Raw genomic sequence first — 14,264 nt, forward strand, 5'->3', positions numbered from 1 at the left:
AACTTGCGAAATTGCAGAGTTTTTGCAATTGAGAACCAGGCAAAGAGACTTGGTTCATTGCCCTAGTTAAGACTGCATAAAAAGCTGAGTATATATAGCTAGAGCTTTAGACTATATGCCTAGGGTAGACCAGACGGTATATACAGCTTTACTATATTATTCAGCTGCTCTTTTAATTCGCAGCAATTGAGCGAATTTGCACTGCCGACTGCTCTGACAATTGCATTTGCACTTATCAAATCTAAGTCAATCTGAATACATGCTTGATTTTTTTTACTTACAGTTCTCGCTTTTGGACAATTGACCGACTTTGATGTGATCGAGATTGCCGCCGAGCATTTCCGCTACGATTTCCTCGACATATTCACGAATGCGGCTGCGCTCGTCCATATTCATGAGGGTCACGCTGTTGGCGCCGACTTGGCTGACGCTCTCGAAGTCTGCGGGAAATGGGAGCAAGGTGTTAGCTGTAATTCGGCTAGTTTTGGCGGCATTTTTACTTACGCATCGAGCTGTCGGCCATTTCTGCACTGATGGGAATATAAATTTCGCTGCGTGCGCGCAAAGGATAAACGAACTTTTGCTGATTGAAGGACATCTGTTCGGCCACCCAGGAGGAGGTCTGCTCCAGCGATTGCTTCGAGCTGTGGCACAGTTCGCATACCCATTGCGCCGCCTTTGGCAGCCAATCGGCGCACTTGATGCCACGGCAGACGTGCTTGCCGCACGTGCAACATGTGACATAGCTGTGGGAGAAAGAGTGCAAGTTGTTAGCGAGGGGCAGTGGAGGCGTGGCAGGTGATTTGTTACTTACTTTTTGGCACTGCTCAGATCCAGGTCCGCACAGCAGACATTGCAGCTGTGCTGCTCCGAGCTGGCATTCGCCTTCTTCTTCTTAACAGCTATTTTGCTGCAAATCAAAAGAAAAGAAACAAAAAAAATTCAATTAAAAATCTCTTTAAAAAAAAGCTGTTTTCGAGCTAATCAAATTATGCAAATGAATTATAACTGTTTGCGCAGCTTTAACTCTGGATATTCAAGCACCGATTCTTGACACAATTCTACGTCTCTGTTTTGTATACTTTCCTTTTAGCATCAATTTGCATTGATTTCGTTGCGGCTTGTGACGCAGAACCAATTTTCAAATTAGCTAAGAAAGAGCCGAATTGTTGCCAAAAGGTTAAACAACTCTGTGAAGGTTGCGTTTTGCTAATTTCTGTTTAATTTCAAATTTTTTGTTTTGCCACAATATGTATAATTAGTTAACGAAACCGAAAACAACATTCATAAGCGATTCTATATTTCATGTTCCGATATATTGAAAACAAGTTCCGTAGCCAAATCGATACTTCAATTAAACTTTACCATTTTCACACTCTTTTCATTATTTTACCATTGCATCAAAGGCGGAAGAAAAACGACATGGACCTGTTTAACGAGTAAAAGCTAAAAAACCCATGCAATTTATCACAATTTATTTACAAGCAACTTGCAATTGCTTGAGAAAGCTTGCAACACTGGACATTGTATAACAGTATAGACAGCTTGCATATGTTGGAAAGCCATGTTAAAGCACATCTCGTCGATTGCATAAGATAAAATGAAGAAGAAAAGACACAGTTCAACCAGTTTGATTCGATTAAAGCAAAAATGCCATAAAATGACTTGCAGTTGGTTGACAAGCTACTTGTATTTATTGAACTTTCAGTTAAGCTTACAACACTGGACATAGTATAACAGTATTGATAGTGTGTTTATATAACAAAACCATAATGGGAACATCACATCACATTCATTGATTAAGAAGAACCAAAGTAAAACCAGTTTGAGCACTGAAAAAAGAAATTCTCTAAAATGACTTGCAGTTTATTTACAAGCTGCTTGTATTAATTAATTAATCAGAACATAGCAAAAGAGCATAATGGAAAACATCACACGCAAAACTTAAATTACATTTATTGCTAGTTTTATGGGGATAACATATATATCTACAGTACAGTACAGTATAGCTACAGTAGAGCTTCATGTGCTGTTTGCATATTGATTGTATGTATTGATGTAATATGTAGATAATATTATGATTATGTCAGTCATTTACAATTTATGCAAATTTCTATACAAAAAACAAATGCACGTAATAGAAACCAAATACTCGAAATTATATGTGTATATGTACTTATATATATAAATATACTTTATTTAATTTTTTTCTTCTTTTTCTTTTTGTATATACATATATGCGTATATATTGGTTTGTTAACAACGTGCACAAAATATCAACGAATACACGAATTTGTTATTATTTTTCTCTTATTCTTTTTTTCGCTTTTCTCTTTTGCTTTCAATGAATTGGCAGAAAATTTTGCAATTGTTTACACGCAAACGAAACCGAAAATTATAAAAAAATTAAAGGCGTCAACTTTGTAGAAATTTGGCTTAGGCTAAATTGCAGAAAACTCAGTCGAATATATGTACATTATAGAACGGGCAATATCCCTATAGAAGTTGTTGTTGTTGTTGTTGTTGCTGCAGCTGCTGATGCTGTTGTTGTTGTTGTTGTTGTTGCTGTTGTAGCAGCTGCTGTTGTCGCTGATGATAACGCATACGCCTGCGCGCCCAATGCTCGTAGTTGTTCTCGAGATTCTCATAGTAGATATCCTCCTCGTACTCGCTGCCCTCGTCCCAATCGTCGTGATTGGGCGGACGGCCAAAGATGTGTGCACTGGTGGTCAGCTTGAGCAGCACCACCTCCATGGTGCAGGCCATGAACAGAAACGCGAATACCGCAAAGCTGATGGGCGTGCAGAGCAATTTCTCCACCTGGCACACCACAACGGACGTAATCAACATGCTGCTGGCTCGTTAAATCTCTCTGCTTCGGTTTCTGGACGTTTTGTTGTTGTTGTTGTTGTTGTTGTTGCTGTGTCTTATGTTTCAATTTGTCAGTTTGTTTTGTGTGCTTTTTCTCTGATTGTTGTTGTTTATCTCATGGATTGTTTTTTGATTTCGTACTGTAAATTTTTGGCACTGTGCTTGCTGTTGCTTTGGGGCATGGCAGCAAAATAGTTATGTTTTTTTCCTTCTATTTTCAAGTTTGAATTTATTTTTTTTTCACAGTTTTTGCAAAGCGCGCGCGCCAACGACAACTTTCTCGCACCAGCTTTGGTTCTGTTATGCGCAGTTCGCTTCGAGCGCGCCTTGTGCGGCCAACAGCTGAGCGCCTGGCAGCGACGTCGACGCACGCAGCTTAATGCCGGTTTTTGCATAGAAAGCAACGCGACGAAACAGCATGAGCGAGCGAGAGCGAGAGAGCGGCAGAGTGAGAGAGCGAGAGAGCGAGGCAAAAGCAAACAAACATAAATGCCAGACATGCGGATAGACAGGCAGACAAGCTCGTTGATGACGTAAGAGCTTGGAAGTTTTTTTTTGTATTTCTTTTTGAGTAATTCACGCGTTGCCAGAAGCCCATAGAAAAGAAAAAAAAGTACCATTTACAGCTGGCAAATGAAAAGCTTGGCAAGGCTGACGGCTGACGAGCAGCACTGGGACAGTGTTGGACAATCGGGAACGGGACAGCTGATGCTGCCAGCTACCACACTCAAATTCGTTTTTAATGTTGATTAATTGTTTGTGGTCTAGCATTTTCTTTGCTTAATCTTCGAGACTTCATTATTCATTGCAAATTGAAATTGTTGTGGAATAGACAAAATTCCGCAAACGGGTTTTGATTTCAATAAAATGTTATTTATGCATATTAATTTTAGTTATTTTGAAAATTGTCGCTATTGGAATTTGTCAATTTATTGGACTGTCCAATGATGCGCTGACTAATAAATGGCGCCCAAAATGAAACGGGTTTCTATTTTTTAAGAAACATTTAGAAACAACATCAAAACAAATCATGCTATAAATAATATATATCTACACCTCTATCTTCTCAATGATTGTTGTGCAATACGTTTTATGCACTTGATTTTCAGACTCATTGCCAGTGTCAATGCCTCAATTGCTAATTTGCTGCTGCCGTGTGGCAATTTACAGGTATTCATTGTGTTCATACTAACATTAACCGCAAACGTGTAGCTTAACAAATTTTCATTTTGTTATCTCGTTTAGCTGCCGCCTGAAAGCATGCTACAAATTTCGCACGCGCTTTGAAGCTATGCAACACTTATTTGGCTTTTTACATGTTTGGCAACACTTGATTCTTTTTTAATATTTATAGAAATTGTGCGTTTTTCAACTGCCAAAAACTCGCTTTGACTGCTTTTTAACCACTTTCGTGAAGACACGAAAAAAATGAATTCTCTGTCACATTTGTTACACATTTTTTTTGTTTGTGACTTTTCACTTGCTGCGTTTGTGACTTGAATCTAAATTCAACCAGTTTTTAATCCCACTTCAAGTCACATTAAAGAATTTAACGCAGCAAAAGCAGGTTAAGGCATTTAGGAATTTGGACAAATATGTTAGAAATAAAAATAACTCACATAACTTTCATTTGCTCTTAATTTAAGTTAAGCTGACTTAACTGTATAGACAATTAGTTTTTCTTAAAGTGAGACTGTACTATCTTAATATCAATTATATCACTTAAAGCTCTGATGTGCTTTTAAAGCTCTTTTATGCTTTAAACTTGCAAACATTAAGCTTTAAGTGCCAATTGCGTAACAAGACTTAACATATATATTACATATATTAACATACATATATTTTAGGCTTTTTAACTGGTGAGTTGTTTAGTAGCCATTTTCTGCTAGTGTAACGGGGGCTTATGCATTAAATACTTTGGCCAACTGACGTTGACAGGCGGTAATTGTAATTATTAAGCCATAAACTGATTGACTGACTGACTGACTGACTGACTGACTTTCCATTTATGCATGAAGCGTCTCTCGTTTTCAGTTTTCCGTTTTCAGCTATTTCAGTGCCAGTCACAGCACCCATTGTGCAGAAAGTGAGCTTGGCTATGTGTTAAATGCCAGCCGATGATTGTTTATACAATTGAAATGTGGAGAAAAAAGAAGCAATGTTTTTCCAAGTATTGTCATTACTAATACTCAATATATGTATGGTACAATAAACAAGCGCTTAATTGGCCTGGCCAGAAACACACAACGAATATTGAGAGCTAATTGGTATTGTCAACTCGTGTTGTTCCTATATTTATATAAATAGATACAGCTACCGTTAGCCAAGGGTTCTTAACGATTTCCGCTTCGGGGCGTTTGCCAATTTGTGGCACATTGTTATGAAATGTACAACGAACGGTAAACAATAATCGATAGACAATCGGAATTGGCAACAGCTGCCGCTGACCAATTAAAGACATTGGCGAATCAAATTATTACACAAGCTGCTGAGGAAATCAAACGCTGAAGGCTGCCGCCACCTGCCGAATAAGACAAACCAGAGCCATAATAAAAAACAAACAAGAGTGCTCTAGCAGAGCCTGCAAGACTAGCAGATACCCCGCACAAACTCAAAGCACGGTATCTCTAGGCTTTTCCATTCCCGAGTTATGCTTAATAAGCTAGGCTGGCAATCGATATTTATCGATGTCGTGCAAAGATATCGATGATTTGCAAGTCCTTAAACCTCTAGCGGAAAGACACAGATCTTTATGTGGATCGATTGTTTCTTTTGGCCCTTTAATTCCACAGCCATGCTCAACAAGTTAGGCCGCCAATCGATATTTATCGATTTTGTGGACAACTATCGATAAATTGAAAATCTGAAAACCTCTAGCGGACAGACGCATTGCAGATCTATATAGTATACATACTCTATAATATAATATCAAAGCCATTTTGTATTTGGTACAGGGTATACAACCCAAACACGGCTCGACATCAATTATGTCAATCCAGTTTGTTTGTGCAATTTGTTAAATACTCTTTTTTGCTAACACACGCAAACGTAATCAACACGTAACTGAACATAAAATGAAAATCCGAAATGAAAATGAAGCTGTAAGGCTGCGGTCCATTTTGGATGCCACAGCAAATGGCCAACTCCAAGTTGGCCCAGAGAAATGCGTTGCACGTGCGACAAGTGGCATTTGATTGTGCGTCTCACGTAGCAGGTTCAGCTAGTTGGTGGGCCAAACGTCGCGCTGCCACTCACCTGAGCAAATGTTGGGCGCCACATTGCAGCAGATAGGCGCCTCCAATCAAGCCCAGCACGCTGGTCAGGCCCAGGAACAGATTGTTGTTGCCACGATACATTGGCAGCTCCATGAGGCAGATGTAGGGACGCGCCAGACGCTTGCAACACTGCGAAAATGTATTTGTCATTTGTGATTTGTCATTGAATCCGATGTTCAAACATTGAAGCACACAACACGTTTGCTGGCCCAACAATAACCCAAACACGAACTCAATCTGGCAATAGTTCTTGGCCGGATTATCAGTCTCGTATGGTAAGAGATATGGCTATCATTGCCTTTGACATTGTTGCTGTACGTTTCTTATCTCAATGCCACATAAACATGAATACACGTAAGTGCGTTAAGTAATAAGTATATATATACACCTTTGCCTGGCTTTCAGCCAGCATTTGTATGGGCAGGTGCTAAATGGCATGCTCTACGCGGGGTAGTTGCATTTTCTGTGTCGATTTGTGACAGCTGCGCGAACTCTACTTTTATTTTTAAAACTGACTTCTTTCAAATAATCAAAGCTGTATTGCTTGGCAGAAATAAAAGATAAATCGTTCGGTTATGTTTTTAGAACTTTTTTTACATTCACTTACAAAATACTTTTTTAAGTTTATGCTAAATAAATGCACAGCTGTTTAAAATGAATGACTAAACTTGTGTGTTTTCTGAGACTGATTAAACACTGGCTGCCTCATTTACTTTTTGCGCTTTACAACACACACATGCCTTTAAGTGTGCTTTTTGTTTTGCCAAAAAGCTTCTGAAAGCTTTAATTAAGATAAATTATAAAGGGAATCAAGTGACTTACAGCCTGTTAAATATAAATCTCTTTATGAACAAATTTTGATCATTGTATTCGTGATTAATCCGGATTACTTTTTAGAAAGTGAAGCATGATTAATCACGTAAGATTTAAATACAAAGCAACTGCATGATTAATCGGAAATACATGTGTCATTTTAAGGCAGTTTCGCTGCAATTGAGAACCCAAATTGTTGTCAGATATCTTCCTGCACTGCAGTTTTTTTTATCAAAATACCAAACAGCTTTTCACAAATTGAAGCTTGGACGGAGTACAAATTCATAACCCGTGTACCTGCTTATCAGGTGATAAAACAAGCTCGGTGTGTGCTTTCAGAGTTATTTTTAATCACTATCAATCACGAATGTATTTGTTTACTTGTTTACTTCTGAGTCGTTTGAAGATTAAACATAACTGATTAATGCAAAGAAGTTTCCTGGCTTTTGTTAATGTTGTCGGGGCGTGATCAAACGTTTTACATCAAGATGCTCTGGCACGTTGTCTAACACTGGCCATCGGCAATTGTGTGTACTTCAATGCGAAAAAACATGACAAATGCTTTATTCACATGGGCGGACATCAAAGTCGCTTATATTAATAGTTTTTAATAATTATTGTCTCTTCAACTATGAATTGTTGTCTTGCGCTTAAGTAACATAAACTTCACGGCGTCAGCTTTGAATAAATAATTAACCGAGCTGAGAACTTTTTGCTTTGCACTTAAGTATTTTTACAGCGATTATCAATCACTTTTTCGATATTTTTATAAACATTTTTTGCGTACGCGGCGCTCATTAATTGAGCCGAAGTTGATTGGCCCCGGGCACCTCGCAAACTCCGGCCGATTACGATTACGATCACGTGGCAGAGTCTCCAGTCCAGTATCTATTTATAAGAAATTGCGTGCACTTCTTTTGCTCTTGGCCATTTACCTACTTTTCCCGCCAGCAACTAACTAACTGACTTGGCCAAGATCTCGACGATCTTAGCGCAAAGGTAGAAAACTCAAGACTGCGACTGCGACTGCGTCGTTGGGTTTACTTTTTACTTTTTCCCCTCATATTTTTTTTGCATTTTAACGCTATTTATTATTGTTGTAGATATATACGGAGGGGTATTATATAGTCTTGCGTTTTGTTTGTTTTTGTTTTAAAAAGAAAAAAAAGTCAGGTATTCGCTTTTTGCGGCTTTTGATTTGATAACAACGCGCCGCGAGCACAATGATAAATAAATAATCATAAAAATAATAATAATAAAGGGACAACAACAAAAACGTTTTCAAAACGAAGAAGAAGCTACAAACGTTACGAAAAATTTCACAGATAAGTGTCAAGATTTTTGAGGTTATATCACAAGCTCCTTATAATTGGGACAGTTGTTCAAGAGCAACAATTTAATACAGAAAATTGGTCTGGATTTTTAATATAATTATGAATTTTGAATTTATATTATTTATGGGAATTTCTTTTGTTTTTTTTATTTTTTTGTGTGCGTTGTGGCGAGTATCCAAAGTGGAACTGGACTTATTTAGTCATAGTTTCTGGCCGTGAGGAAAAACTAAATCGCGTTTGTCGCGCAGATAACAAAGAATCAAAGAAGCGTAGGGAAAGAGCGACAAATGAACAACAAAGGTAGACACAAAATGGGCTAAAGGGACAGCTCAATGACTTTCTCATTAGCCAGCTCTTGGCATTATGCAAATTGTTGCTGCCACAAAGCAACCGCCATTTGGGGCCGCACTTTGTGGCATGTGCCGCTGAACTTGCTTCAAATCAAACTGAAAATCGATGCGAATCAACAAAGCCGCGCATTACGAGCTGAACACATTCCAATTGGGTCTGCTGTCGATTTGGCGGCCCAATTAATTGGCATTCATCAAATTAATTACGATTTTAGTGATAAGATAGACACAGACGTTGAGCACGCCTATATCATTGATAAGACGCAAGGTGAATTAAGTATGTGCTGAAAGTTGGCGTAAATATTCCAAAACAAAAAAACAAGAGCAAAAGTTCAAGTTAGGCCCAATATGTTGTGCGCTACAAGAGTAGAAGAAGAACCATTCAGTATAAACTCTCAAGAGACCCCTAGAGACTATTAGGATTTCACTCTGAATAGACCCCTAGAGATAAAGAAAGAGCTATCAAAAGAACAACGAAACTGAAATTCTCAAGAGATTTCTTAAGACAAAGATGAATATAGAGAAGAAGAACTTTTAGGCTTTAACTCTCAAGATCATTTTAGAGATTTAACTTAAAAAATATCTGTTTGATCCTAAATTTAGTCTTTAACAAAAGCTCCGTTAGATTCTAAATGTAGCGCTTCAGAAATATATCCAGATCGGTTCTAGCTAGCTTTGATATAGTCTTAAAGACCCTTAAAACTCTCAAATTAAATGGATGTAGAATATATAAATCTTAAAAAAGTTTTTAAACTTTAAATCTTTAAAGAAACTTTTGATAACGTCAGGAATGCAACCTGAATTAAGCTCCGATAGTTTCGTCAAATGCATATGAAAATCGATAACTTGAGTAAGCTTTCGATAACTATTCAGAACCAAGCGATAAATTAAATTTTAAATATTTGTAAAATAAAACTGATTAATTTTTATGTTATTATTAATCTATCCAAATAAATTCAAGCAGCTTCGAATAGAGTCTTTAGACATTGTATTTGAGTGGATGTTCGTATAGGAATGCAAAAGTTAGCACATCTATTGATAATAGTTCTGGTTTATTCTTGGCCAAGAAGCAAGAGCTAAAGCTAATGATGATATTACACAACCTTCAGCTAACAAAATTGTTAACGATGTGTTCATCTCCGAGTGTCTGACTTGGCAATAAAAAACACATTTTGAAGATGAGTAATGAAAAGAGTTTTCTCGGTTTTGTTTTTTTTTCTATTTTTTTTTTCTGATTTTTTTTAATGCTTTATTGTGTTGGCTGTCGAGTGGGAACATATGTATTCCCAGAAGAGCTCATTCAGATGCGCCTGGCATTATTTTATTGCTGACTGCACCTGTGAATTTTGTCATTTCGGGCAATTTCCTCTCGCCGCAATTGAGGTCGACAATTTACATAAATAATTGAAAAACTGCGAATCTCAAGAGACGCCTGCCACAATAACAATAACAATCGTTAATGGATGCAGTTTGTCGCACTTTGTTGTGCGCGCGCGCGTGTGTGTGTGTGTGTGTGTGTGCGTGTGTGTGTTGGCCATAAAAAGCACTCGAAACGCACCCAAACAAAATGCTAATCAAATAAACAACTGACTAAACAGCAGCAGCTGCATCTGTGGCATGCACAGATTGAAAGATCCACAAGATGTTTGCCAACCCCAACCAACATCAACATCAGCAACAACATCCGTCAACGAACATTTTTTAATATACCTTGCCATGGGGCATCATAAATTTACAATTATGTTCGTCTGCCTCGCATATCTGACTAAGTAATTGGGAAATTTCCATGAATATAAGCATAATTCATGCAAATAAAAGGGGTTTGAGTTTGAGTAAAGTTTAATTAAAGATGCCATAGAAGTGCAGATAACACTAATTTTAGATACTTTCAGAAGTTTGTTCATGAGGATATGTCATAACTCGTATTTCTGTCTCTTATCTGAAATCTGAAATGCAGACCTTTTTTTTGAGAAAAGGAATGATAATAATAATATATCGAAAAAAATAATGCTAATAAAAACAATACTAATAATTATATTAATACTAATAAATATAATAATAATGAATAAGAATATTAATAATAATGAAAACAAAAGTAATACGAATGATAATAAAAATAATCAATAATAATATCAAATATGTTTTATATTTATAATAATTATCATTTAGAATCAAAGAAGAGAATCGTCTAATTTGCAATAGATAAAATCGGAACTAACCTTAATCTATCGCGCAGCTGCTGGTATGTGGGCTGATCCCGTTGCAGCAGCTGCAGAATGCGCTGGCATTGCTGCAGACGCTGGCGCAGCTTCAAAGCTTGCGTATCCGTCTCCGCGATGACAATGCCGCTGTCGACGCTGCTGTTCAGCTGCTGTCCAGGGCTGCTCTGCGGGCTGTCGCCCGTTGTTGTTGTTGTCGCTGCTGCTGCTGCTGCGCCGACTGCAGTTGCGTCGGCGGCCATTTTGTTATTGTTGTTGTTGTTGCTTTTGGCGTTCGCTTTTGGTATTTGGCGCTTTCGCTTCACTTGAACCAGCTTGACACACAAACGTTCACTTTTAATCACAAAATTTGTTTTTGCGCTAAGCTATTTCCGCACGCACACACACACACACAGAGCCACACTCGCACACACTCGCACACACACACGCGTAGAGTAGAGTTAATGTAGCGCCAGTTGCAAACATGCAAATCGAGTGCCTGGGAAGCGGACGTCGGCGCCTCTGCTGCGCTGCCAAGTTCAGCAGTCAATGGGAATTCTCGCGCACTTCTCAACACTATTTTGCACAGTTTTTTTTTTTTTCTTTGCGTATTTTGTTTATTTTCTTCTCCTGCTATTTTCATTCACTTGTCGCTCGGCGCGCATATTGTTGTTAATTACGCGCCCGTTTTGGCCATTGTTTTTGGCCTCTTACCAGGGCCCATTGGGGCTTATCAGCTGCAGCGATATACAAATTTAAAAGTTCGGCTGGGCGGGGGGACGGCTAGAGAATTTCACTACAGCTCGTGTGTTTGCCCTTACGAAACATTTTGTACTGCAAGCAAAAAATATATATAAATAAATAAGAACATTTCAATCGGCTGTAGACGACTGCGCAATACTCTGCTCAGAGTGTAGGCGATAAAGCTGTGGCTCACAACCAGATCTGAGGGGGTCGCTTGAGCTGCCTGTGTGAAAAAGTCTTTAAAACTGAACCTGGCTCAAACTGGAGCTGCCCTTAATAAAGACAATAGAACTGTCTGCCGCGCTTAAACTAGATATTCTTTGTAACTAATGTCCGTAGCAAACCAACATGGACTATTTCATCTTGTGAGCGGAGTATAAGTTGATTTTTGTCGGTTTATTTTATGGCCAGAATAAACAAGTCGCGTTTATTGTTCTTGGTAGATAAAGCTTTGGCCGCGGCAGAGTATCTGCATCTGCAGCAGCTGCTTATCTCGGCCGGCTCGGCTCGTTTCGGTTCGTTTAGGTTCTGAGACTGAAAGAGCTGACGATCGCGACTAAGAGACACGGCACATCTGACTGTAGCTATATGTATTTTCCGATGATATGCGAACAGAGTTTGCCGCACGCCTAAATATGTAAATTGCCAAGACCTAGAAAGGCACGTAGCCGCATTTGGTAATTTCATTTAATGCACTGCCATCGATTTGCATAGTTGGTGAAAGGGAAGGCGGGAGGGTAGCAGTAGAGGGGAGGGGGCAAAAACAACGACTTGACAAAAAAAGCCCTCAGCATTGAGAAAGCTGCTCGGCCAATCTCCTCGAGCGCCGCACGCTCATCAAGGCACGCAGACGGGCAGACAATCAAGTCCATAACCATATTGAAACACAGCCCCTCGGGCAGACGAAGCAGTCAACATGGCGTTTAAAAAAGTTTTGCAAATCAAAATCCAAAAAAAAAAAAAAAAAAACAAATTGAAAACGCAAAGAGAAATTCTAAGACGACACCTGCGAGGGCAGTTCGAGAAATTAGACGCAATTAAAAATGTGAATTTTTATAATATAAAAGAATCAAGATAAAGAAATATAATATTTGATTTGATTTTTTTTTTAATATAAAACATATTTTTCCCAAGTTAAGGCTATTTCTTTTTTATTAATGAGCACAAAAGGTCTGAAACTTGATAAAAGTTTTTATGTACTACTTGAAATAAGTATTTCTTACTTTATTCAAGTTTTACCGGTATTAAAAAACTTTCAAGACCTGTTTTACTTGATTCACGTAAGAATTTCCTGATGTTTTTCTCCAAGGGCAGCAAATGTTTTCTTGAACTTTTAATCAAATGGAGTTTATAAAACGCTTTCTTAGACGCAGAAATTTGACTTTCATTCTTTTGGGACATTTTGAAGAAATCTCAATAAACCGCTAACTAAATGTGTAAATAATGACAGCTCATTTTGAATTTCAGCTCTAAATAATTAAAATGAATTTTGAATGTTTTTGCCCTAAAGCACTTATTTTTAGAGCTCGCCTCGCAGTTGTGGCACATGTGGAGGATAGTTGCCAGTTGCCAGTTGCCAGTTGGGGCAGTTAAATAGATGACAGATGAAATGCCAGAGTCTCTGTCGCAGTTGATGATGATGAGGATGATGATGATGTTGGACAGTTGCAGATACATTTGTATCTGTGTATCTGTGTATCTCTGACTGACGAAGCATTAAACGAGCGGAAGATACAAACAAAACAAGACGATTTTGTATCGCATTTCCAGACAACGGGACATGGATGGACTTAAGACAGACTCAAGACGCACTTGTTGATTATTTTTGCCCGTTTCTTGCTGTTGTTGTTGTTCGGGTTGTTGTTGTTGCTGTCACGAACATTTCTAATGCTCAACTAAAAAGTTCACTTGTCTTTAAGCCAACTGCGGGTTACGGGCTTGCAGACTGACCGCTGCACGAAACAACAATAGAAAATGCCTTGGGTGTGTGTGTGTGTGTGCGAGTGTGTGTATCTGTCGGTCAGGTGAAAACGTTTGTGAATAGGGTTTTTGGGCGGATTTGTTCGTTATAGCAAATGCAACAAAGCGCCCAAAAACATGATATGCAATTTTGTGCGCATAATTAAAAATGCATTTCTCAGCTACTGTTGCCAACTGTCAGAGAGAGAGCGAGAGAGAGAGAGAGCGAGAGAGAAGAGGAGAGAAATAGAGAGTTTTATAACTTTTGTAATGTAATTTGTAAGCACAAATTTGAACATAAATCAGTTTGTTTCGATGCCAAACAAGCTCGAAGTATATGAATAGATTTTTGGTAAGGGTATTCAAGCTTCGGTAGCTAGTGTTTATTTTATTGGAGACTAATGCCGCAGGCAGCCTTTTGTACTAGAAATTGATTTTCAAATCAAATCTGCAGCACATTGCCCAATGGCAACAATTGTTGTTGTTGTTGTTGTTGTTGCTGCTGCTGCTGCTGCTGCTGTTACGTGTTGGCAGCTTGGATGGGGCATATCTAGACTTGAGATTTGTGCAATATTCACACAATTGTTTTGCCTTGCATGTCGCTTTAAGTGGTTACAGTAACTAATTTGATAATTAATTAAACAATGACAGCAATTCCAGATGCAATTGGGTCAACAGCAAAATGGGCCAGACGGATATTAACAACATGTATTATTTATA

General features: G+C 38.4%; 2 protein-coding genes across 15 annotated transcripts in view; both read right to left on the minus strand.

The window, feature by feature from the left end:
- The window catches only part of M7BP (Myosin-7a binding protein), a 33,523-nt gene that overhangs the window by 17,619 nt on the left and 1,640 nt on the right, over positions 1–14,264 (minus strand). For 8 of the 14 annotated variants that reach the window (XM_032436293.2, XM_070210361.1, XM_032436289.2 and 5 more), the window contains exons 2-5: positions 10,863–11,675; positions 815–910; positions 505–746; positions 282–440 (exon numbers count right to left, since the gene is read on the minus strand). In XM_032436293.2, coding sequence (XP_032292184.1) covers positions 282–440; positions 505–746; positions 815–910; positions 10,863–11,104 — 739 coding nt within the window. In that variant the 5' untranslated portion in view covers positions 11,105–11,675. The other 6 variants (XM_032436299.2, XM_070210362.1, XM_032436292.2 and 3 more) reach the window with 4 other exon arrangements.
- LOC26530912 (serine/threonine-protein kinase tousled-like 1) lies at positions 1,940–3,452 on the minus strand. Its single transcript, XM_015174775.3, has one exon. The coding sequence runs from the start codon at positions 2,848–2,850 to the stop codon at positions 2,497–2,499; it is 354 nt and encodes a 117-aa protein (XP_015030261.1). The 5' UTR covers positions 2,851–3,452; the 3' UTR covers positions 1,940–2,496.

The sequence above is a fragment of the Drosophila virilis genome, chromosome 5, assembly GCF_030788295.1.
Source record: "Drosophila virilis strain 15010-1051.87 chromosome 5, Dvir_AGI_RSII-ME, whole genome shotgun sequence".
Lineage (NCBI taxonomy): Eukaryota > Metazoa > Arthropoda > Insecta > Diptera > Drosophilidae > Drosophila > Drosophila virilis.

Coding starts and splice junctions, on each gene's coding strand:
- LOC26530912 (XM_015174775.3), bottom strand. CDS start 2,850: ATGTTGATTACGTCCGTTGTGGTGTGCCAGGTGGAGAAATTGCTCTGC.